This window comes from Trachurus japonicus, chromosome 19 (genome assembly GCF_045865225.1).
Source record: "Trachurus japonicus isolate A0001 chromosome 19, Traja_1.0".
Lineage (NCBI taxonomy): Eukaryota > Metazoa > Chordata > Actinopteri > Carangiformes > Carangidae > Trachurus > Trachurus japonicus.
The window spans coordinates 9,522,705-9,548,330 of NC_140925.1; the positions used below are offsets into that span (position 1 = coordinate 9,522,705).

At 41.5% G+C, this 25,626-nt stretch overlaps 2 protein-coding genes across 2 annotated transcripts in view; both read left to right on the forward strand.

Annotated features, from left to right (window-relative positions):
* Window positions 1-11,976: 11,976 nt before the first annotated feature.
* six3b (SIX homeobox 3b) lies at window positions 11,977-13,478 on the forward strand. Its single transcript, XM_085760833.1, has 2 exons — window positions 11,977-12,692; window positions 13,308-13,478. The coding sequence occupies exons 1-2, from the start codon at window positions 11,992-11,994 to the stop codon at window positions 13,444-13,446; spliced, it is 840 nt and encodes a 279-aa protein (XP_085616959.1). The 5' UTR covers window positions 11,977-11,991; the 3' UTR covers window positions 13,447-13,478.
* A 5,928-nt stretch (window positions 13,479-19,406) lies between these two features.
* prkcea (protein kinase C, epsilon a) overlaps window positions 19,407-25,626 on the forward strand; it is a 49,775-nt gene continuing 43,555 nt past the window's right edge. Inside the window, exon 1 of the mRNA XM_085760743.1 lies at window positions 19,407-20,309. Within this exon, the coding sequence (XP_085616869.1) occupies window positions 19,965-20,309 (345 nt within the window). The 5' untranslated portion in view covers window positions 19,407-19,964. The remainder of the gene's footprint in view (window positions 20,310-25,626) is intronic.

Below are 25,626 nucleotides of genomic sequence, written 5' to 3' on the forward strand. Positions count from 1 at the left end.
AGCAGACCTCAAATTTCCAGCATTTGGCCTAAATTATTTCTTTATACAGTGTTCTAGGACAAACTGGCCTCAGTGTGCTTACAGCGGAGGTTCTAATATTTAGACATAAAACACTTGAGTATTGTTACATCTGCAAGTATCTTAAAAAGATAAATTTAAGAAAATATGTAAAAGTCAAGAAAATGGCCTCAAACCTCAGAGGGGATAAACATGTCTGTATTCAGTTTTAACCAGTGATTTGGTGTTTGCGCTTAGAGTGCAGGGCCACAAACAAAAATCTTGTTTAGGGGGCCACCAAAATCCTAGGGCCGGCCCTGGGTGTACGACGGCGTCTGCAGATGTCACTTTCAAAACGTAAAAAAAGAAGAAAAAAAAACAAAACACGAGTTGTTTGTCAGTCATACAGAAAGCTGCTGCCTACGTGATTTCCGTTTTCAACGGTTTTTTATCTCGGCTCATGTTTGTTATTCCTCCTTTTACAGGATGAGTGTGTTACAGCGATGGTTGTGTGTCTGTCAGCAGCCTGATGACACACCAGTCCCACTGCCAGCTGCTGCAGCGACCTTGACGTTTGACCTTTGTGTGAAGTAGTGAGTGTGCAGAGACTTTTTTTTTTTTTTTTAAAGGTGGGAGCGTAAAGGGTTTCTGCAGCAGAGTAAAAGTAACAGATAAAATTATCACAAAGTTTTTAAATCTAAAGAGAAGAACAACAAAAAACAACAGTGTATAAAGTGCGAAACAATTATGAGGTGGTTAAGGTGCAAAATGTTAAATGATCCTGTAAAAACATTCCTTCTTTTACCTTTTGTTACCTGCTGCCTCTAAACTCCACTGTTACATCAGAAAAAGGCAAAAATTCCCAAATATTAATTCAGAAATTCACTAAAAAGTCTTTAATTCTTCATTTAGATGTTTTCACTCACTGGATGGATGTATTTTTCTTGTGCACAACAGACCATGTTTATGATTCACCCACAGCTTTCCAGTGGTTGTTCCTGTCAGGAGACTGTGAGCTGGTCTGTGTGTGTGTGTGTTGTATAGTTCACAACCTTAAAGTCGAATATTTCCGACCCCGGGGCTGAACAGCTGGTGCGGCTGAGGTCACCTCCTCAGTGAAGGTGCCACAGTTACAGTTACAGTAACAGGGCATCTGATGAAAGGCTCAGATTTTAATCTTTCCTGCTGCGGGGGCTGTATTAACATCTTTTCACTTCAAAAAAAAAAAAAAAATCAACAGTAATTTGCCCAGACATTTGCATACAGCTGTGTTACTGCATGACTGCATCACGGACTCATAACGAGCCAAGTGAACAGAAGAACAAAATTAAAAACACACATTGAAAAGAAACAAAACAATCATCTCAACATCTGCAAAATGCATCACACAAACCTTCAGATGAGAAGCAGCTAAGCAGGAAGCTGCAACTTGGATGACAACAAACCAATAAATCAAAATGTAAATTAAAAAAACAAAACAAAACAACTGATCTTAATAAATCAAATAAAAAACATCCCAACAAAAGAGTTCAGTCTTGTTTAATCTAAATCCCAGATAACGACACACATACTTACATCTGCAGAGTGAGTGAGACTTTCTTTCCTTTTTAACAGATTAACACAATTTACATCCAGATCTGCCCTTTTTTTTTTTCATTTTCTGAAATATTCCTGCTTCTCTTCACTGTTCGGTCTGGATCGTATCATCATATAAAAGCAGAATGTCGTACAGAGAGAGACGTGTTGCTGCACCGTACCTCCCCTACACACACACACACACACAAAACCCGTGTCTAATCTGTCACTCTGTCATAATTTGATCATAATCCCTAATCATAATCACATAGTATCTTAAAGGTGTTCTCAATCTGGAGCGGGATTATGGGATTGCAGAGCATGTGTGTTAGTGTGAATGAAGCGATCCAAATATATTACGGTGGTGGTGGTGGTGTGTATGGTGTGTGTGTGTGTGTGTGTTTGGGGGGTGAATTTAATTTGATGATGGTGGGGTACGGCGCGCGCCTTCTCACTGATTCACCCGCTGAATCCACATTAAGCCTGATATTACAAAACAATAGACACTGACCTGTTAAAACTGTTTGTGCTGCCCGCTCTTCATCTTTAATCTCTTTCACTTTAATTTGTTTTTTTTGTTTTTTACACAACTACACGACACGAAACAGCAGATCTCTCTCCCCTCTTCTTTTTTGTCGAAGGTACACTTTTTCTTTTTAGCCAAGCCGGTGGTGTATGATTGATTATCTGTGGCTCTACTGTGTCAACAACAACTGTTGAAGGTAATAATACCATTAAGGTTTTCAGACAGACAATTCATGATCCCCAGAGGATGGTGCATGACGAGCTCGGTGGCTTTTTGCTGTGAGGTTGAATTTAGATGAAAATTCAGCTCAGATATTCATGATTCAGTAGAAATATATCACAAAGGACAAACTTGATTATGTATGATAATGATGTATCCATACATATTACCAGCAGGAAGCACTTAGAGTATAAAAAGTAAAAGCACTTGTGCAGAAAGGCATTATAAATACTTTCTTTTTGGTCATTTTATAACTTATTTATCTTAAATGAGATAGAAAAAATAGTTTTTTTATGTACTACTAAATCATTATAGTGGTAATTATGATTTATTTATGTGTCGAGAATCATTTTAAAATCATTCAAGATTGAAGCTTCCCTCGTTTGCAGCGAAAAAAAATTAAAAAAGGACACTACTCGGTGAAAACACTTGCACGCTGAGGTGAAGTGGTGTGAGATCATTGTTTTGAATTGTCCAGCTGTAGTCAACAGGGCAATTGCCCAGGGCCCCCTGCTGGAAGGGGGTCCCCAGAGACGGCCGACATTGGTCCATATCAATGACAACATCATGTTGCCAAATGCTGTGAACACAGAACAATGTGCACAGTATGCAAAACTGAATCATCAATGGATTTGGCTCCAGAGTGTCTAGAAACACCACCGGCTGTAGAGAGTATATTGTTGTTTGTGTGTTTGGGAGAACAGCAACTAAAGACAGACACACAAACGTGTTGCACAACTCCCAGCATGCGGGTCTAATAGGTCAAAAATAAATCAAGCAGGACAGTTCATCTACGACAGGGGTGTCAAATGTGCGGCCTGCGGGCCAAAACCAGCCCGGTAGAGGGTCCAATCTGGCCCTCAGGATGAATTTGCCAAGTGTGAAAAAGAAGAGGCATAATATTGTTGGAATTGCACCTATTTATATCAAGAAATTTGAGATTGTTCATAATATGTTTTGTAAAAAAGATAGTCCATCAATTGTAAACATCTTAATAATGAAAAACAAAGGGAAAAATTCAAATTATAGGTTATCATGCCATTATTTTACTGGTCTGGCCCACTTGAGATCAGATTGCGCTGTTTGTGACACCTGAACTAAAATGAGTTTGACCCCCCTGATCTACGATATTGTATCATATTTAAAGGAGCATTATCGCAAATACAGCAGTAATAGCAATAAAAAAAAACCCAGAAATATGCAATAAATAGGTCGAGGGGAGCCATAACTATATGTATACAAAATATAGCCCACAGTGTAGTGTCTGTGGAGCAAATGCAGAATTTCTTTTTGTTATGAGACCGCTCCTGAACTGCATGCTATGTAGGATGTTTACTTCAGATACGCTGCACCACCGGCCCCATCTAGTGGCCGAACAAAGAATTGTAATTTGCGATAATGCTGTGTGTGTTTTGCATGTAAATCCAAATTAAGCCAAATTAAGTCAAAATCAAACGGACGTGAACTAATTTATATGGCACTTCTGGTGTCGTGTTCCCCAGATGATGAACCGCACTAATCCTGTGACATGTTGCATCTTCCCTCTGGCGCCACCATGAGGTCGATGTTTGTGGTTTTGAGTCAAATGTCCCAACAGCTGTTGAACCACCTGCTGTGATATTTGTCTCCAGAGGATGAACCCTTCACCCTATAATGCTTTTTCCGTCTAGTGCAAATTTAAAATTATTCACTACTTTGGTTTATAACCTTTAAAGCCCTTCCCATCAGTCTCAGTTGATCCTGTAGGAGTATCTAGCTCTTGATATGTCATCATGTTTGCTAAACGAAGCTGATGAACATGTTAAATGTGATTCCTACTCAGTTTAAAGCCTGTAAACACGCTCACTGTGAACATCCAGATGTTAGCATCCACGGCTGCAGACGCTTGTTTACTATTCTTCTTCCCTCCTGCCTCTTTTTTTTTCTTATTTCCCTCTTTTCTCCTCTTATTTGAATTGGTAGCAGCTTCTGTGAAAACCTCAGAGCTCCCCTCGGTTCACAGCCTCCGACCCGGAGCCACAAAGCTGCAGCTGCTTCAGAAAACTCCATTTACAGGAGGCGCATAGCTTCGGCTCACAGATCCTGCTCCGCGTTACAACATTTATATAATATATTTCAGTTTTTTTTTGTGTGTGTGTGTGTGTGTGTGTGTGTGTGTGTGTTTATTCATTCCTCTCCTGAAAGGGTGGCGACGGTGTTCAGTGGCTCCGTTGTGCTCTCTACATCTGAAGGTCAGCTGACCTCTGTGACCTCGACAGGCTAAAGAACATGCGCCAAATGAAAAACCCAATGGCTGAATTGCTTTGTTAGCAGGAAGGAAGATGCTAGTGGTGTTCCTCTCTCTATCTCTTTTTTTTCCCCTTACCTGCTCCTCTTCTTTCATGCGAGTTCTTCTTCTTCATCCACCCACTCTTGTCTTTTCACAGCGAAGGATTTTCCGCTTGTGGCTGTAACCTTGGGCGAGAGAAGTGGTGACCAGGTGAATTATTATTATTATATTTTTTTCGGGTTTTAAATGAGACACCTCTTGTCTGAATATGAATTTAAGGCTCAAAACGAGAGCGATTTTCATACATGGTTAAATATACTGATCAGGGCCGGCCCTAGGATTTTGGTGGCCCCCTAAACAAGATTTTTGTTTGTGGCCCTGCACTCTAAGCGCAAACACCAAATCACTGGTTAAAACTGAATACAGACGTGTTTATGCCCTCTGAGGTTTGAGGCCATTTTCTCGACTTTTACATATTTTCTTAAATTTATCTTTTTAAGATACTTGCAGATGTAACAATACTCAAGTGTTTTATGTCTAAATATTAGAACCTCCGCTGTAAGCACACTGAGGCCAATTTCAATTTGTCCTAGAACACTGTATAAAGAAATAATTTAGGCCAAATGCTGGAAATTTGAGGTCTGCTTTTTGAAAAATTTCAAATCCCTCGTGAAAACACACCTTCAGTCATGAGAATGAACTGTTTTTGGTGCTTGAAATAGGATATGAATACAGTAATAGATAAGTGTAGAAAACAAGTCTAAAATGAAATTTTGTAAGATTGTTTTTTGAGTACAAATGTTGTCATTCTGCCGTTCTATTTTCACCAAATGTCTCAAATGTGAGATAAAAGAAGCTGAATATTGACTTCAAATGACATATAAAGCTCATAGCTGCACGTGCAGACCTCAGGATGTTTAAATGACTTGAATGAACCTCGGTACCTTTCTGATCATGTGGCCCCCCACCTAACGGCTGTGGCCCTAAACAACCGCATAGAGTGTTTATGCCAGGGGCCACCGGCCCTGATACTGATGATGCTTCCCTGAAATCTGTGTGTGTGTGTGTGTGTGTGTGTGTGTGTGTGTGTGTGTGTGTGTATTTGTGTGTCTCAGCATATGATTTTGAGTGGAGTAATTTAGCAGATGAGCGGGTGGCCATTGTTAGAGGGATAATCTGGCTCTTGCTGCTCAGATAGGTTAACATGCAGAAGATTAGACCAGATTACCCCCAACCACACCAGACAGGACAGAGGCCAGCCCCCCCCCCTCCGTCCCCTCTCCACCCCTCCCTCCATCCCTCCATCTGAGCCATCCCTCCCTTTTTCTGCCATCCTTCTCTTTTCACTTATTCATTTCATTTAATTTCATTTTCTCTTGGCTTTTTAAATTTTATTTTATTAGTACCCCTGTATCCTCATCCCACTTTTTATTTATCTCATCAGGCCTCTTCTGTCTCCTCCACCATTTTATTCCCTTCATTAAACCAGCAAAAAACTATATACATTTAAATGTTTTCTGTATTTAAAAAAAGAAGAAGAACATAATCGAAATAAAGACCAAAACTAATTAGATAAATGAGAAATATTTACTCTATATCTCATAAATGTAATTTATTTATTCCCTTCTACCTTCATCTGTTTAAACTGTGGCCACAATTATGGGATTGAGAAAGATGGACATTTCTGTGCTTTACGTCATGTTTATGAAATAAAATGAAATAGACAACGCTCACATAACACACATACTCCCCAAGAGAAACAAAAACACACAGTCAGCCCAGCAAATAATAAGGACATGCATTTTAAAATCTCCAATAAAACACTAAAATATAAAACAACAACTAACCCTAACCCTCTACAAAAGAAAGAAGAAAAAAAATAAATAAAACACTTTCAGGTAAATCAGAGTAAATATACAGTAGATAAATCTGTCTAAAGCAAAGGAAACACATCTAGACTTAAACATTAATGTGCAACACTTGAATGTTGTTAAGGCAACATTGTTGAATTGTACATTTATTATTTTGATGTGAGTTTTTCTCCTTGGATGGTGTGTTTAATAATCTTGAAGTATGAACACCTGAACAAATAACTTCAGTTTTTTAAAGACGGATTAATAGAAATTTTATCTTTTATTTGTCTTTGTCTGCAAAACCTGCATCTGCGACTCCACACACAACATTTTCCACAATAACAGCAGAGTTTGCAGGAAATAGGAGTGATTACAGGACAGCGCTGTGTTCACTGTGTGTGCGTGTGTCGTTACATCTGTATTATTGTGTGTGTGTGTAACAGCCAGACGTTTGTTCAGGCTCCAGCTGTTTGTATTTTTGGCCGCTGGTGTTTTGTTTGTCTCGTTCAAGTTATTAATTAAAAGCAGACCCAAGTGGTGAGATGACACTACACGACGACACACTGGATAATGATGTAATTAATGTCTTTATTAACATCTGGCCGCTGCAGCTGCACTAATCTATAGGGTTTAAAAGCAGCCTAGAAATTTATTAGTCAAATTATCAGATTATTTTGTTTATTCATCTCTCTGTGAGGTGTTTGTGCTTTAATGTCTGTGTCATCCATCTGTCGTGTGTCTGTGATGTGTTTACACGTGTGTGGATATTTGTGCGTGTGCCATTTTTTATTATTTTTTTTAATGGCAAGGCAAGGCAATTTTATTTGTATAGCCCGTTTTTACAAACAGTTTGTCTCAAAGGGCTTTACATGGCATCGTAACAACATCCTCTGTCCTTAGACCCTCACATCCACTGAGGAAAAACTCCATGGAAAACCCTTTTAACAGGGAAAAATCGGAGAAACCTCAGGGTGAGCAACAGAGGAGGGATCCCATCCATCACCCAGGACGGACAGACGTGACATAGATGTTGTTACAGACAAGAAAACATAATGTCTGCCAGAACTTCTTTTTCTGTCCAGCTGTTTCAACGCACACACACACAAACACAAAATCAGACTAAGGCAGCATCAGTAAAAAACAAAAAACCAGCAGGATTAACTTCCTGGTGTCGCGTTACAAACCAATCAGGGAGCAGGATTAGATGCTCAGGTACAGTTACTTGAGTACCTGTTCCTCCTCGGCTTTTAGTGACAGAGGTCAAGATGTTGTCAAATGGTGACCACACACACACCCACACCAAAACACACACACACACACGGAGCGTAACAGAATGCCACCAACATCTGCCCACATGTGCATCCATCTTTTCCTCCCTGTTTGAATGAATGAATGAATGAATGGCGTCTTTTTTTCCCTATTAATTTCAATGCAAACATGTTAATTGTTTAGCTTTATTATGATTAATTGACTGTTCCTCGCTCTGACCGGTCGGGATCAGCTTGGTCCTCCTCCCACTTTCCACGTCTTCATTCACATCCCTCTCTCGCTCTGCTACACTATCCCCCCCCTCCTCTTTCTCTCCTCTTTCCTCATTTTTTTTTAGGGTACCATTGTGCACCAGACTCTCCTGGAGCTCTGCAAGAGCACAAAAGCACAACAAAGACTCAGGAAGTGATTAGTGGCTTAACGAGGAGGAGGAGGATTCGGTGGGGGGGTTAGTGGGAGCCGTGCGGCCTCTTCCATGAGGCAGGGTGAGGGGGTTAAAGTTTCAGGGCTTAAGAGGTCAGTGTTAAGTTGTGGAGGGGTTAATTAGGAGCAGGGCTTTTGTTTACGGGGGGGGGGGGGATGAGGAGACGCTGTGTCCCTGCAGCCACCCGGGATGCCTCGTCCACTTTCCCCCCGAATCCTACCTGCTAATTGTCCTGAAGCTGAAAAGGAGGACATAGCTGAATTAACTTAATTGTCACCATTATAACACACTTAGCCCCTCACCACACACACACTCTCACACACACACCTTGTTGAGTGCATTTTCCCCGAGTGTGTTTAGTGGTGTGTCCTCCTTCCTGGCTCCATTAGAAGAATGTCTTTTCAACTTGAGGGAGCTCTGGCCATGACTGTCGTTGTGTGTGAGTGTTTGTTCATTGTTGCTGCTGGCTGCGACAACACACACACACACACACAAACAGGCTGCGATCCTCTGTGGACTCAGACATCTCAAGTAGAGCAGGACGAGCTTCTCACAGTGTGTGTGTGTGTGTGTGATTTAGACAAATGCAACTGACACTGCGGCAAAGTGCATCTGTAACAAATCTCCTTCAATCTGCCTCATAGTGAATATTTCTTGGTTTTAACACTAAAGTTATCTACGAGGCAAAAGGTCTCTTCTGTTTCTATGTTGTATGTTCATGTTTTGCACTGTTTTTTTTTGCACTTTTGTCAATTTGGAGCAACTTTTTTTTTTCAGATGCAATGTGCCGCTGCAGAATCTTTCTTTGCAAATCCACCTAAAAGCCCCGGTCCTGCAGGATCATAGATACAAGAGATACAAAACGACAAGTTGCATGATGAGGCTGTAGCTTTCGTGTATGTGTGTTAACAGGGCCGGCCCCTGGCATAAACACTCTATGCGGTTGTTAAGGGCCACAGCCGTTAGGTGGGGGGCCACATGATCAGAAAGGTACCGGGGTTCATCAAGTCATTTAAACATCCTGAGGTCTGCACGTGCAGCTATGAGCTTTATATGTAATTTGAAGTCAATATTCAGCTTCTTTTATCTCACATTTGAGACATTTGGTGAAAATAGAACGGCAGAATGACAACATTTGTGCTCAAAAAACAATCTTACAAAATTTCATTTTAGACTTGTTTTCTACACTTATCTATAATTACTGTATTCATATCCTATTTCAAGCACCAAAACAGTTCATTCTCATGACTGAAGGTGTGTTTTCACAAGGGATTTGAATTTTTTTCAAAAAGCAGACCTCAAATTTCCAGCATTTGGCCTAAATTATTTCTTTCTACAGTGTTCTAGGACAAACTGGCCTCAGTGTGCTTACAGCGGAGGTTCTAATATTTAGACATAAAACAGTATTGTTACATCTGCAAGTATCTTAAAAAGATATATTGAAGAAAATATGTAAAAGTCGAGAAAATGGCCTCAAACCTCAGAGGGCATAAACACGTCTGTGTTCAGTTTTAACCAGTGATTTGGTGTTTGCGCTTAGAGTGCAGGGCCACAAACAAAAATCTTGTTTAGGGGGCCACCAAAATCCTAGGGCCGGCCCTGTGTGTTAACCTTAATGGAGGCCATGTTGCACGCTTTTTCTCTTGCCGTATATTTGCATTTGTGAGTTTTCAGACAGAAAATAGAGGAGTTTCATTCAAAACTTTTATGTGTGTGTGTACCAGAGTACACACACTAGCTGTGGACTAAAGCTGACAACAGACACACTGATGTCTGTCTGTCTGTCTGTCTGTCTGTGTTTAACTGACCTTTGTCTGAACTCTGTCTCTCTCTCTCTTATCTCCATCTTGTCTTCCTCCTTTTTTCCTTAAGACGTAGATTAATAAAACCCCAGGATTAACACTTAATGTTCAAAGCACTTTCAGCTCATGCACACGCGTTGTACAAAGTGACATCCCAGCTCGTCTTTAAACAAACTTGTACCTCTGTCAGTGCACCTGACTGCATCATATCGCTATACTTTATATCTGCTCTGGTTCCCTCTGTTTTCTTTCAGTCTTCACTTGATTTTTCTTCATATTCATCTGTTTTTTTGTGTGGAATCATCATGTTGCTACGATTATTTCAAAGCTTTCTTTCTTTTTTTTATTTGATTTGCTAAAGCAGGTATGAGAGTTTGGCCTTGAATGAACCATTATGCATCATCCGGGGGTGAAAAACTGGCACACAGCGCCGTGTAGGGACATCTGTCTCTTTGGGTAATTGGCATTAACCCCTTTAAGCTGGGTGACCCCCTTTTTCACGCCCAACACATCTGCACTGGGGGCATCGAATCATTGTGTGTGTGTGTGTGTGTGTGTGTGTCTGTCTGTGTTTGTCTGTGTGTGTGTGTGCGACAAAACAGGACGTGATTGTGCACGATAAAAGTATTAAATTGCGTTCTTTTTGTTTTGCTTTGTTGCAACTTGGTTTGGTTGTCGAGCCAGAGATATCTTTATGAGCTTCTTCACACACACAGACACAAAATGCACACACACACGCTGCACAAAGGGTGCCACACTCCAAAGCATATGGCCAACCAGAATGTGTTAATGTTGATTGAATATGCTGCTCTATTAGACTAATGTTGGCAGGCTGCTGTACAGTATAGGCCTGACGTTAATCCAAGGTAACAGAATGGAGCCGCAGCGTGGCTTATGTGTCTCTCAACTTATGGATATTAGAGAAGAGAAAAGTGATTAGAGCGGCGGGGAGAGCGACCACTTAGAGAAACATACGCTTTCGGGGGTCGTGGGTGAGATTTCCAATCACACCGGGCGGGAACCGTCACCACATCCTCACTGCTATTACTAATGATGCAAGCAGCTTAGAGCCACGCAGGCCGGAGCACCGCCGCCGCTGCAGGAGGAGGAGGTTATGAGATTTAGTTGATCACACAGACGGTGATGTCATTTTGGTTCAGTCCAGTTTGGTCAGGCGTTCATTTCCAGATACCCATCATCATCATCAAAAGTCCTGGCCTTAGAGCCTCTCTCCCATCTATTCTAGTCAGGTTTGTAGTGTTTTATTTATATTTATCTGACTTATTTGACTTATATCTGACTTTATTTTTCAGTTTTTAGTTTTAGTTTTTCTGTGATGCAACTTATTTTTAACTGGGGAAGAACTTTCTCTATCAAATGTAAACAAACAAGTTTATAACTTAACAATGTGATAAAAAAAAATGTGGTCAGTTTTTATCTGAGTGAGTCCAACAACATTTTGTTCTCTGCAACTGAATGATAATAAAGTACTATCTATCTATCTATCTATCTATCTATCTATCTATCTATCTATCTATCTATCTATCTATCTATCTATCTATCTATCTATCTATCTATCTATCTCAGTTCAGTGCAAAAACTGTGGTAAAAAAAAAAAAGTGCAAGTTTGATACAAATCCTGACATTTTATGTTGATGCAAATGTTTGCCACCTTCTATTGATGATGATTTATCTATTTCTGCATCAAGTGCACCGTTTTCCATGTAGCTGCAGCTCCAGAAAATCAGGTAAATGTTATTTTTCTCTCTTTTTAAAATATTTGACTTCTATAGAAAAACCCAACCGTCTGCTTTGTCCTGTTGTCACACAGAGGAGTCAGTTCACCGAGGACTTTTGAGTTCAGCCTGTGCATAAAAGAGGGGAGATAAATCCCCTGCGTTTGATTGACAGCGCTGCCATGGCAACCCCGCATCAGCCCCAGAGTGTCCAATGAGGAGTCGCGGTCCGGGTCCCTCCCTGACTCCCAGGTGAGCTAAAGACTCAGACTTGGGCGGTTTTTCCCTCAGACTGTTTGTGGGCTCCGCTCGCCGCTCCAGATGGTTTTCAGATCTCCGCTCGACTTCTTCTCCGCCTCGCGCCTCCTCCTGCCGCACTTCGCGGATGGGCCCCCCGTCCTGTCCCGCTCGCGCTCCCCGGAGGACCCTCCCCCCTCCTCCGCGTGCCCCCTCACCGCTTTCCCGGGACTTTGCTTCTCCGCCGCGCAGATCGCCAGCGTGTGCGAGACTCTGGAGGAGACCGGGGACATCGAGCGGCTGGCCCGGTTCCTCTGGTCGCTGCCGGTGACCGCGGACGGCCGCGACTCCATCTCCGAGCACGAGTCCGTGCAGCGCGCTCGCGCCGTGGTGGCCTACCACACCGGGAGTTTCCGCGAGCTCTACCACATCCTGGAGACGCACCGCTTCACGCGCGCCTCGCACGGTAAACTGCAGGCGATGTGGCTCGAGGCGCATTACCGCGAGGCGGAGAAGCTCCGGGGGCGGCCGCTCGGACCCGTGGACAAGTACCGCGTGAGGAAGAAGTTCCCGTTACCGAGGACCATCTGGGACGGAGAGCAGAAGACGCACTGTTTCAAGGAGCGCACGCGGGGGCTGTTGAGAGAGTGGTACCTGCAGGACCCCTACCCAAACCCCGGGAAGAAACGGGAGCTGGCGCACGCGACTGGACTGACACCGACTCAAGTTGGGAACTGGTTTAAAAACCGGAGACAGAGAGACCGAGCGGCGGCGGCGAAGAACAGGTCAGAGACTTGGACTTGTTCAGAGAAACCGGAATGAAACTGATTATCTGAAAACAATTAACGAATCCAAACTGTTTTGGTCTTATTTTCCACAGAGCGCAATCATTTAGTCAATAATGTGTCCAAATGACTCTGTTTATCGATCACTCTCCTACTTAACGCTATTATCCACTTACTCCTTGGAGCAATTTCTTCTCCACAGGCAGCCACGGTTGTGCGCAAAAGAGCCATTCATGCGTAAAAGCGCACGACCATTCAGCGTGTAGGTTTTTGTTTCTCTCACTATATAATGTTCTTCAGGGTCAGTGTGCGGGTCAACCGCCCTGTTAGTGGAGGCAAAACGTGCATGAATGGCTGCAAATAAATGAACACATGTAGGCTCCAAGTAGATATGACAGGAGGTGTAGAGATGTTTGGTTGTAAGATTTATTTCTAATATCTTAAATTTTTGGTTTAATTCGGACTTTTTTTTTCCACAATAGAGAAAGAATATGAGTTTTTTTTGTTGTTGCAGTTTTAACTTTATTATCATTATTATTATTTATTATGATAAAAAAAAAAAAATCTAATGCATTTCCACACTTTAACGTCTCTTTTCCTTCTCGTCATTTTCAGGTTGCAGCACCATCGGATGTGTCCCGACGGTGCACGCGCACTCAGCGGAGGAGAGTGCAGTCCGGATGGGAGCGCAGAGCGCACGGATGGACAAACTCTTCTCTCTGTAACGGACAGTGACTCTGACCTGGATGTCTGATGAGACTTTTTTCATCTTTGACATGGACCTTTTAGAGACCTGTGGTGGTGGTGGTGGTGGACCAGTGGAGAGAGGAGGAGGGCGGTGTGTGTGTGTGTGTGTGTGTGTGTTTGTGTGTGATCAGGGTCTGGGGTTGCAATAAACTTTCAGGGTCATAAAACAGTTGTCATCATAAATATGAACCCAGATAATGTGAGTGCAGGTTCTGAGGATATTTGGTATTTTTCTGTTGCTTCCTGAGAATATAAGAGATGATGATATAAAAACATTAATGATCTCCAGACCCACAGTTTTGATGGTGACGGTGCTGACACCATCGACCTAAATAAAAACACAAAAAGCTGTAGACCCCTGTTGGACATTAACTCAGGGACCCCCACATCATTATTTTCTCTCCAAATTACGTGTCTTTTTTTTTTCTTTTTTTTTTCCAATGGAGCCAGTCGTTTCTCTAGAGGCGCAGGATGTCCACCGCTTTAGACAATCAATACACACTGAAGGCTACCTCCCTGTCTGTATGTTTATAACCTTTTTTTTGTTTGTTTTCTTTACCTTCATTTCTATTTTATTTAATGTTCACAGAGTTCACTGCTCAGTCTGTGTATATGTGATGATACGTCAAACTTTATGTTCAATTTCATGTTGAATCAATGTTTTTGGTATTTTATATATAAATAAAATTATTTAATTTATCAGTGGTGTTGTATGCAGTATTTTTTTTTATTTTTATATATAACACCATCCTTTATCCTAAATGAAAGTGTGTGTGTGCAAATTCTGAGTGACAGTGAGAGCAGCTTGCCGGGTGTGTGTCTGGACTGAAGGAAACTACACTTGCAGGTAAAGAGAAATCTTCCTCTTTTTTGATGAATTCCTATCTTGTTGTGTCTTTTAAATCAGAATAAAGTGTAAAACTTTTGGTTTCTGTAAAAGTGAAACTGTTCAAATAGCACATAGCCTACTCATGTTTCTTTGTAAAAAGGCACAGAGTGGAAACCTGAAACCAGTGGGTGGAAGGAGCTTTTCTGCTGCACCATCCCATGCATAAGATTTAGTTTCCAAATGATGATGATTATTATTATTATCCGGCATCTGTCTTGTATCATCACACAAATGAATTAGGTGGAAAAGCCAGGTGACAACTACAAACCTGACTCACTGATGTGGCTTTTCTTTACTCAACCTTAAAAAAGGTCAAAGGTGATTTTAGTGAGAATGCACAGCACGTTCGTTTCTCCTCTGTACAGCACATTTGATATGTTTTGTGTCAGTTTAAGACATATATAATAATCCTAATTCTTCTTCAGGCAGGTCGGAGCACAGAGAGGTGGAGATGCAGGCAGAGAGAGGACGGGCCCTGATACTGCTGCTGTTAGGAAAAAGTACGTTTTCATCTGGTTTGTCCTCGTATAGCAGCAGAAAAAAGAAACACTAAGTTGTGTACTGAAATCAGTAGTGGAGGAAAGTAAAATTTAATCAAGTGTATTTAGGAACAAGAAGCTTATACTGCACATAGATACAGTATGTCACCATTTTGTGCTACTTCATTCTGAAGAGGACCATAAGATGCATTTTATATAGAAAATATGCAAGTCACCTCCCTCTAAAACATGATGTAAAATCCTGGTAAAGGCCAGCAGAAAATATATGAATGAACAAAGATTTAAATGAAAATGAATCATACATCAAGTATGAAGATGTGAATGTTTAAAAATCCCATCGACACATATATTTTAAGATGCATGAAAAACAATAATTTAAAGTTCTATCACTTTGTTAAATATCCTATTATTTCTCTCTGAAAAATTCAGAATTAATGAAAATGCTACACAAACACTACACAAATTGCATTGCATTTAATTTTCATAGTTACTTTCATTACTCATAAAGATGCTGATAATTCCATTAATAGCCTATTGAAATTTTTTTTGTTTTTTGTAATGTTTTTTTTTTTTTTTTTTAACATTGAAACATGTCCTCAATTATTATTATTACAGAAGCATCAACAAAGATACTCTGGATGTGGAGGCAGCTCAGGGGGGAAATCTTTTGTAGTGTATATAATGTTTGATATCTAAGTGTGAAAGAGTTTAAAAGAAGTTCAACAATAAACCTGGAGCTTCTTTCATACACACCCTGGTCCCATTGTGTGCCAACAAGTAGATTAAACCCTAATAACCTGTCGGCAAACATATTTAATATCAAGTCACAATTAGTCATTTGATATATTTTATTGTAATAATTTGTACAATACCAACTACAGAAATGCAGAACTACTGGGCAAAGGTGTTACAGGTTTAATAATAACAAAGAGCTTTTATTTTATTCTATTGCACAGTTTTAAAACACACTTTAGGATCTTTGAGGTGCTTGGCTTCAGTTTTGAATTCAGCTGCTAGAAGATTTTTAAACCACCAGGTGTCGCTGTTCACACTTCATAGAAAAAGACATAAAACCAGAGAAACTTCAGCAGGCTTCCTCTGCCCTTCACTACTGGATCTCAAGTCAAAATTTAGGCAACAACGGGAAAACTGCGTTTATCTGACTGCTGAGGACACTTATATTTAAGTTTTAAAGTTTCATATTTTAGTAGGCTATTTGACAAAAACAAACATATGTAATAAGAATATAAATTTAAACAGGTAGCCTTGATTATTTCACAAAATAATTATTATTGGGCTGTTGGGAACCACTGGACTGAACCAACTCAGTGTATGTGCAAAATAAAGTTGAATATTTTATTATTATTTCTATAATAATACATCAGACACTTGAGATACTTTTGTATAATACACTTTTTCAACGCTGATATTTTTGTACATTTGCTTTGACTATGTTATTTTAACTTGTAATTGAATATGATTTGGCTTTTCAATGTTTTACTTAGCCTATACTTTTATTTAGGTGAAGAATCTGAGTTTAACAATACCTTAAATTACGAGCAGCACTTGAACGCAGCGCTCCTTCGACGTCACGTCCTGGAAGCGTCATCAACGCGGCCGTACGTCAGGTGAGCCAGCAGGTGGCGCAGCTGGCCAGGCCTGGTGTGGGCAGCAGACAGAGGCTGGATTATGATAATGATGCTCTGTCACCTGTACATGGAGTAAAGACAGTTACACCTGTGCTGCTGTCCGTGGTGAAAGTAGTAGAAATTTTCATAGGTAGCTTACTTGTACTTTATTTGAGTAGTATTTTATTTTTCAGCTACTCGGAGGTGTAAATGCTAAAACTGACTCCACAAATATTTATTAGATAAAGATAATTAAAAGGTGCGTCATTAGATCAGGGAGAGACTCCACGTGTCAGAGAGGTTGGTTGATCTAATGTCACTGTGACTGACAGCTCGAGCGCAACAATGGCCTTTATCTATGAGGAAGCTCATGATGGAGAGTGACAGTTTCTATGACAACCTGCATGTCAGTCATTGTGACCGCGACCAATCAACCAGCAAAACAACAAAACAAAACAAAAAAACAAAACAGGCAGGAAGCAGGATGATAGATAGATAGATAGATAGATAGATAGATAGATAGATAGATAGAAAGAAAGAAAGAAAGAAAGAAAGAAAGAAAGAAAGAAAGAAAGAAAGAAAGACAGAGGGGGGAAGAAAGAAAGAAGTAAAAAGACACAGGGTAGATAGAAAGAAAGAAAGAAAGAAAGAAAGAAAAAGACAGACAGAGGGGGGAATAAAGAAAGAAGTAAAAAGACACAGGGTAGATAGAAAGAAAGAAAGAAAGAAAGAAAGAAAGAAAGAAAGAAAGAAAGAAAAACAGAGAGAGTGGGATGGACAGATAGATAGATAGATAGATAGATAGATAGAAAGAAAGAAAGAAAGAAAGAAAGAAAGAAAGAAAGAAAGAAAGAGGGAGGAAGAAAGAAAGAAGTAAAAAGACACAGGGTAGATAGAAAGAAAGAAAGAAAGAAAAACAGAGAGAGTGAGATAGATAGATAGATAGATAGAAAGAAAGAAAGATAGATAGATAGATAGATAGATAGATAGATAGATAGATAGATAGATAGATAGATAGATAGATAGAAAGAAAGAAAGAAAGAAAGAAAGAAAGAAAGAAAGAAAGAAAGAAAGAAAGAAAGAAAAAGACAGACAGAGGGGGGAAGAAAGAAAGAAGTAAAAAGACACAGGGTAGATAGAAAGAAAGAAAGAAAGAAAGAAAGTAAAACAGAGAGAGTGGGATGGACAGATAGATAGATAGATAGATAGATAGGTAGATAGATAGAAAGAAAGAAAGAAAGAAAGAAAGAAAGAAAGAGACAGACAGAGGGAGGAAGAAAGAAAGAAGTAAAAAGACACAGGGTAGATAGAAAGAAAGAAAGAAAGAGAAAGAAAGAAAGAAAAACAGAGAGAGTGGGATGGACAGATAGATAGATAGATAGATAGATAGATAGATAGATAGATAGATTTTAATTGAACTTATAGGCTATGTTTTATATGTGCAAACAAACAACAAATTATGCACACACAGCCTCCACGAATGGGAGTTTACACACAGCATTGATCAGTAGCTGAATTATATAATTACCATTCACTTATACGGTAAATTATCATCGTATCTTATCTTAAATTTGTGTAGGTAATGGTCGATATAGACACAGACTTTAAGGATATAGGGAAGGATGACGTTTAACAGGTTGATAATTTAAATGTATGCATAGACATGTACAGGTATGTGACAGTGCAGTTGGGCCTGTGATCGGTCCAGCAGGCTGATTAATACAGAGATATGGGATGCTGTAAATATAATAATAATAGATAGAGGTTCCTGAGGAAGTTCCTGCAGTTTGTCTCTTCCGGTCAAACTCCCAACACACACACACTAAAAACACACACACAAACACAGACACACACACACACAGACAAACACACACACTTTGTGATAGCAACTCACAGCGGCCGTATGAGTCAATAGGTCGGTATGGAAACCAGATTTTGTCATGTTTTTTGAGACACTATTGCATCAACTTGTAATGTCGTTATAACATGTGCGCTGTTTCTTCAGACTCTCTTCTTGTTCTGTATTTGTGTGTGTGTCTATGTGTGTGTGTGTGTGTGTGTGTGTGTGTGTGTGTGTGTGTGTGTGTAGGCTGTCTGTGACCATGCATAAGGACTGACTGACTGATTGACTGGCTCTATTGGCTGTCTGGCCATGGCACACACGCACACGCACGCTCCATGCCTGCGGGTCAATTCCATCCCCCTCTTCGTCTCATGCGCTCAGGAAAAAAAAAAAACACCTCTCCCTCTCTCTCTCTCTCTCTCTCTCTCTCTCTCATCCGGCGCAACAGCCCGGCAGCAGCAGCAGCAGCAGCAGCAGCAGCAGCGCGAGTCGAGTGACGCGTTTTGCGCATTTCCTGCAGCTCGCACTCACTCACTCACGGATTCTGGAGAGAGAGGGGAGGACGGGAAACGGGGCGCGCGCAGGGATCGCAAGCAGCTACAAAAAAAAAAAAAAACGGGAGCGGAGTAGTATACCGTGATGTATTCAGGGTGGTCGTGAGCCCCTGGAAAAAAGAAAAGAAAAAGAAAAAAAGACTGCATTGTGGAGGCAAAAACAAAACAAAAAAGGGAGGCAGCAGCAGCAGCAGCAGCGTTGGTCTCCGGGAGGGAGGACGGACGGTGTCGCGGTGCCGTGAGGTCGAAGCAAGGAGCTTATCACAGCCGAGCCGAGCCGAGCCGAGCCGAGCTGAGCCGAGCCGAGCCGAGCCTGGGCTGGAAGCGGAGCACCAATCCCGGATGGCTAGGCGCGGCTGCTCGCTCTCTCTCCCACCCTGACCCGGGACAGACACTCAAGGACCGCGGGGAAGAGGAGAAGGAGGAGGAGGTAGTAGAGGAGAAGGAGGAGAAAGGAGAAAGGAGGAGGAGGTAGAGGAGGTAGAGGAGGAGGCTTCTCTCGGGAAGAAGAAGGAGAAGGAGAAGAAGGAGGAGAAGAAGCCGAGCGGAGCAGCGTTTCCCCCCCTGCATTCCCCCCCGCTCCGACACGGTTATAGGCTATCCCCGGCCCTGTTTCTGTTTCCGCCGATACGGGAATCTGGTCTGGCGGCGGCAGCAGCAGCAGCAGCAGCACGGGACCGAGCATAAACAAACAAGAAGACAGCAGCAGCAGCAGCAGCAGCAGCAGCAGCAGCAGAGACCTCTGAGTCCGAGTTCGAGTCCGAGTCCGCGGTGTTGCTGCGTTTTTCAGCCCATTAGGGACCAATCAGCTGCACTCTGAGTGTGTGCGTGTGTGCGTGTGTGTACAGTGTTTTGGTGTGTGAGTGTGGAAAACACAGTGTTCTGATATGGCTGTAGCTATACTAGACTGAGAGTCCAAGGAGCCAGCGGCATTATGGGATGTAAGCAGGACTGTGCAGTGAGTGAGTGAGTGACCCCACTCATTGAAAGGAAACACTCTGTGTACAGGAGCAGGAGGAACAGGCAGACTATAGCCTAAACACACACACACACACACACACACACACACACACACACACACACACACACACACACACACACACACACAGCCATGCCTGTGTTCAGTGGCCTGTTGAAGGTGCGAGTGTGTGAGGCAGTGGACCTGAAGCCCACCCCGTGGGCCCTGCGTCACGCCGTGGGAAAGAGCGGCTCCTTCCTGCTGGACCCCTACCTGGCCCTCAACCTGGACCAGACCCGGCTCGGACAGACCGCCACCAGGACCAAGACCAACAGCCCCGCGTGGCACCAGGAGTTCTGCACCGAGGTCCGCGAGGGACGGAGTCTGGAGCTGTCCGTCTTCCACGACGCGCCCATCGGATACGACGACTTCGTGGCCAACTGCACCATCCAGCTGGAGGACCTGCTGCAGAACGGGACCAGGCACTACGAGGACTGGGTACGTGTTGCTGGATGGATGGATGGATGGATGGATGGATGATGTCTGTAAGCTGTGTGTTGTCTTGTTGTTGCTGCACCGTCGTTGATGAAATACCAGTCAGTCAGATAGTTGTTGTGATAGATAGATACTGTAGATAGATAGATAGATAGATAGATAGATAGATAGATAGATAGATAGATAGATAGATAGAAAGAAAAAGACAGACAGAGGGGGGAAGAAATAAAGAAGTAAAAAGACACAGGGTAGATAGAAAGAAAGAAAGAAAAACAGAGAGAGTGGGATGGACAGATAGGTAGATAGATAGATAGATAGATAGATAGATAGATAGATAGATAGATAGATAGAAAGAAAGAAAGAAAGAAAGAAAGAAAGAAAGAAAGAAAAAGACAGACAGAGGGGGAAGAAATAAAGAAGTAAAAAGACACAGGGTAGATAGAAAGAAAGAAAGAAAGAAAAACAGAGAGAGTGGGATGGACAGATAGATAGATAGATAGATAGATAGATAGATAGATAGATAGATAGATAGATAGATAGATAGAAAGAAAGAGACAGACAGAGGGGGGAAGAAAGAAAGAAGTAAAAAGACACAGGGTAGATAGATAGAAAGAAAGAAAGAAAGAAAGAAAGAAAGAAAGAAAGAAAAACAGAGAGAGTGGGATGGACAGATAGATAGATAGATAGATAGATAGATAGATAGATTTTAATTGAACTTATAGGCTATGTTTTATATGTGCAAACAAACAACAAATATGCACACAGCCTCCACGAATGGGAGTTTACACACAGCACTGATCAGTAGCTGAATTATATAATTACCATTCACTTATATGGTAAATTCTCATCTTATCTTATCTTAAATTGGTGTAATGGTCGATATAGACACAGACCTGTGCAGGTGAATCAGAGACACACACACACACACACACACACACACGCTGCATGTGTAGCATATCTGATGTGGTGCTGCATGAGGGCAGAAAATGCAGTGTATAGTCAGTCACACTGGATTGTCAAACGGAGAGATGCTCACCTTTTATTGAGTAGTGTTCACCCCCAAACCACACCGGTTCTTACTGGAAAGAGACAAAAGTTGTTTTAATTTCATTGAAAAATTCAAGATAAACAATAAAATGTAGGAGTGCAACATAGAAAAACTATAAAACATAAACAACAAAAGAAAGGAAGGAAGATGGATGCATAATTAACATCAAGAAAATAACACTGAAGGTCCAGAGTTTTGGACCTCTAAATGTGATATTAAACTGATGCCCAGATGTTCGACAGAAGGGTAAATGAAGATTGCCACTAGTTGAAGATGCTCACCTTTTATTGAGTGTTCACCCCAAACCACACCGGTTCTTACTGGAAAGAGAGAAAAGTTGTTTTCATTTCTGCCTCACAATCATTCATATATTTGCACACAAATCACAACAAATGCAGTGTATAGTTACACTGGACAGTCAAACCGAGAGATTTAGATTTGATTTATTTAACACAAGTTAAAAAAAACCAACAGTGCAAGGAGGGAACGAAGCCTGGAGGGCTTGTACGAAGTTCCCACTCCCATCATCTAAGAATTACATGAAACTCAAGATAAACAATTAGAAGTAGGCTACAACATGGAAAAATTCAAGAGAAACAATAAAATGAACATTGCAACATAGAAAAACGAATTCATTCATTTCATTTTCTATACCGCTTATCCTGCACTAAGGTCACGGGTAAGCTGGAGCCTATCTAGAAAAACTATAAAACATAAACAACAAAAGAAAGGAAGATGGATGCATAATTAACATCAGGAAAATGACACTGAAGGTTATGACATCAGGTGTTTTTTCAGTAACTTTCTAAAGGATGTGAAAGATGATGTTGACCTCAGAAACACATCCAAACCCTCTAAATGTGACATTAGGGTAAATGAAGATTGCCACTATGCCTATATAGTTGAAGATGCTCACCTTTTATTGAGTGTTCACCCAAAAACCACACTGGTTCTTACTGGAAAGAGACAAAAGTTGTTTTAATTTCAGCTTCACAATCATTCATATATTTGCACACAAATGCGACGGCCTGTGGACAAATATAGGAAGTTTAGTGCCTTGCTCAGGAGGAGGAACTTATTTACAGGATGTCTGTCGATACTGAGCTCCAGCTTCATGTTTTATTTATTTATTTATGTGCCCTTAAAATGGCCTTTTTTGCACCTCTGCATCTCACGTCTCGTCTCCACTGTTGAATCCAGGTGTAAGGGGATCGTTTGCTGAACTCTCATCATCATCACCTCCATCCTCCATCTCTCTCTCTTTGCAGCAGTTTGTTAGCTTGTTGTTGAGCTGTATGTGTGTGAGGTGTTGTGTTGCTCATGTGCAGCCATGAAAGAGCTGTTTGCTTCCCCGCACTTAAACCCTGCAGCTTTCCTCCGGTCTTTATCTGTGATATGGGAGCTGTTTGAACTTGCATTAGATCTGATTTGGGCATCTCAGGTCCGCAGCCTGTAGTCGTCCTTCCCCAATTCTTCACATTCCTGCTGCCTCTTTGGATTGGAACAAATAGGAGGTGCCATTACCCCCACCACCCGCCCTCCGAACCTCCACCCTCCACCCTCCGCCCTGCTGAATCACAATTATCAAGCAGACATGAGTGTGTAGATGTCTAGAGACCTTCACCACAGCCTGGTTACTTACTGTGTGTTAACAGATTACACATATCAACCAGCAGTGCGTGGGGAAACACTGAAGTTCCCTTTTCGTTTGTTATGGTTCTTCTCGTCATGTAATCTCATTTGTGCTGGGGCTGCGATGCTTTTGGTCGACTCGCTACATGTGGATCTCGTATGTGAGGAGATAAAGAGCCAGTTGTTTCGGGTCCGCGGGTTTTTTTGGTCCCCCCACTTGTAGCATGTGATCTCTTCCACGCTCTCGTCTTTATCTCCATCTTTACATTAGAGGGAAAAGGCTAACGAAGGTGATGCCAGGACATGATGCAGGGCATGCTGGGATCAAGGGGCATGCGTTAACCACGTGTTGTTTTTCCATTCGGCCTCTTATAATCAAATAACATGTATTTCACATCACTACAAAGCCCTTTTTTTCCCCCCAAAAGCCAAAGTTATCGTATTCATTTTCTACCTCGCAGACAAGCCTTGGTTTCACTTTGGGCTCGTTTGGGGGGCTAATAACCTGTTTGAAATGTGATAATTACAGTGAATGTGCAGTTGTGCTCCCTCTACAGAATTAGCACAATTCCCTTTGTCAATAGTGTTTTTGTTGCGTTGGTTCGTTCGTCTTGTTTAATGCCAATACAGACCCTGCCTCCAGCTGGATTAACATATGACCATGATGTAATATAAAAAAAAAAGAAAGAAAGAGAGAAAGAGAGAGAGAGAGAGAGAGAGAGGCAACAAAATGTTCATTGTGATGAATTAATCTCAACTCTGAAGTCTTAGGAAGCTTATTTTTTATAGTGCAACATGGTGAAAATCTAACTGGAAGCTTTGTTAATGTAAAGAAGTGAGCAGGACCGGCCCCTGGCATAAACACTCTATGCGGTTGTTTAGGGCCACAGCCGTTAGGTGGGGGGCCACATGATCAGAAAGGTACCGGGGTTCATTCAAGTCATTTAAATATCCTGAGGTCTGCACGTGCAGCTATGAGCTTTATATGTAATTTGAAGTCAATATTCAGCTTCTTTTATCTCACATTTGAGACATTTGGTGAAAATAGAACGGCAGAATGACAACATTTGTGCTCAAAAAGCAATCTTACAAAATTTCATTTTAGACTTGTTTTCTACACTTATATATTACTGTATTCATATCCTATTTCAAGCACCAAAACAGTTCATTCTCATGACTGAAGGTGTGTTTTCACAAGGGATTTGAAATTTTTCAAAAAGCAGACCTCAAATTTCCAGCATTTGGCCTAAATTATTTCTTTATACAGTGTTCTAGGACAAACTGGCCTCAGTGTGCTTACAGCGGAGGCTCTAATATTTAAACATAAAACACTTGAGTATTGTTACATCTGCAAGTATCTTAAAAAGATAAATTTAAGAAAATATGTTAAATTCGAGAAAATGGCCTCAAACCTCAGAGGGCATAAACATGTCTGTGTTCAGTTTTAACCAGTGATTTGGTGTTTGCGCTTAGAGTGCAGGGCCATAAACAAAAATCTTGTTTAGGGCACCAAAATCCTAGGGCCGGCCCTGGAAGTGAGTATAGTTTATGGAGGAGGGGGTGTAGTTATGAAACCTTATGCTATATTCACTCACTGACGTATAAATAGGCATACACAAACAGATAAACACACACACACACACACACACACACACACACACACACATGTCGTCCCTCAGCCATCCAGAGTAAGGTCAGTGTATGGATCACTGTGTTGATTGACCACATCCCATCGATCAGCCGGCCAGCTCGTCAATACATCTGCCTCACAGCGACACGGTCCCTCCCACTTCCCCTCCGTCCTCCTCCCTTCATTACTCCATTACTCACCACTTCTGCCTCTGCCTGCCGTGTGTCTCCCCCCTCACTCATCCTCCCCCTCCCCCTCCCCTCCCCCGATCTCCCCACCTCCCTCCACTCGTTTACCGATCATCTTCCTCTTCCTGCCTCGGCTGTGTGTACCTTAAACTCCTCCTTTCATCTTGCTTCCTCCCGATGCTCTTTGCTTTCGCTCTCTGAAGTCTCCAGTGGGGAGCGAAGGAGGAGGTAAAGTTCAGAGTTGGATCAATCAAATTTGTTGTTAATAAATTCTCTATCGATCGACGACGCTCTGACGCTCTGTCTTCCAGCACTGATAATAATAAATCGCGTTAGTGATTTGATCCGTCGTCTGTTTCGGTCCAGAGTGAAACGTTTCAACAAGCGGCGTCAGATTGTCATTAGATCTGGTGCAGATGTTCATGGTCCCCACAGGATAGATCCTAATCACTCTATTGATCTTCTGACATCACTGACAATGCATTCATGTTTGTGCTTTTTTAGAGAAATATATTAATCCGTGACGCACGTTCATGCTCCCTTGGGATAAACTGAAATTCAAAGGCTCAATGACACAATCCTACTTAAGTCACTGTCTGATATCAGTAAAGTTTTAACCTTTATTGTGATACTGTATCCTGGAGTGTTGCAAAAACATATTCTGATACATTGTGATTTGTGACTGCAAATTATGTGTCAGTTTTATCAAATAAGGTTCTCTTAAATTCTAATTATTGAACTTAAAGTCATTTTTATTCATGTAAAATAGGATTGTCATGCAGACAGACTGACCAAAACTCATGAGAAGTACTATAATAATCT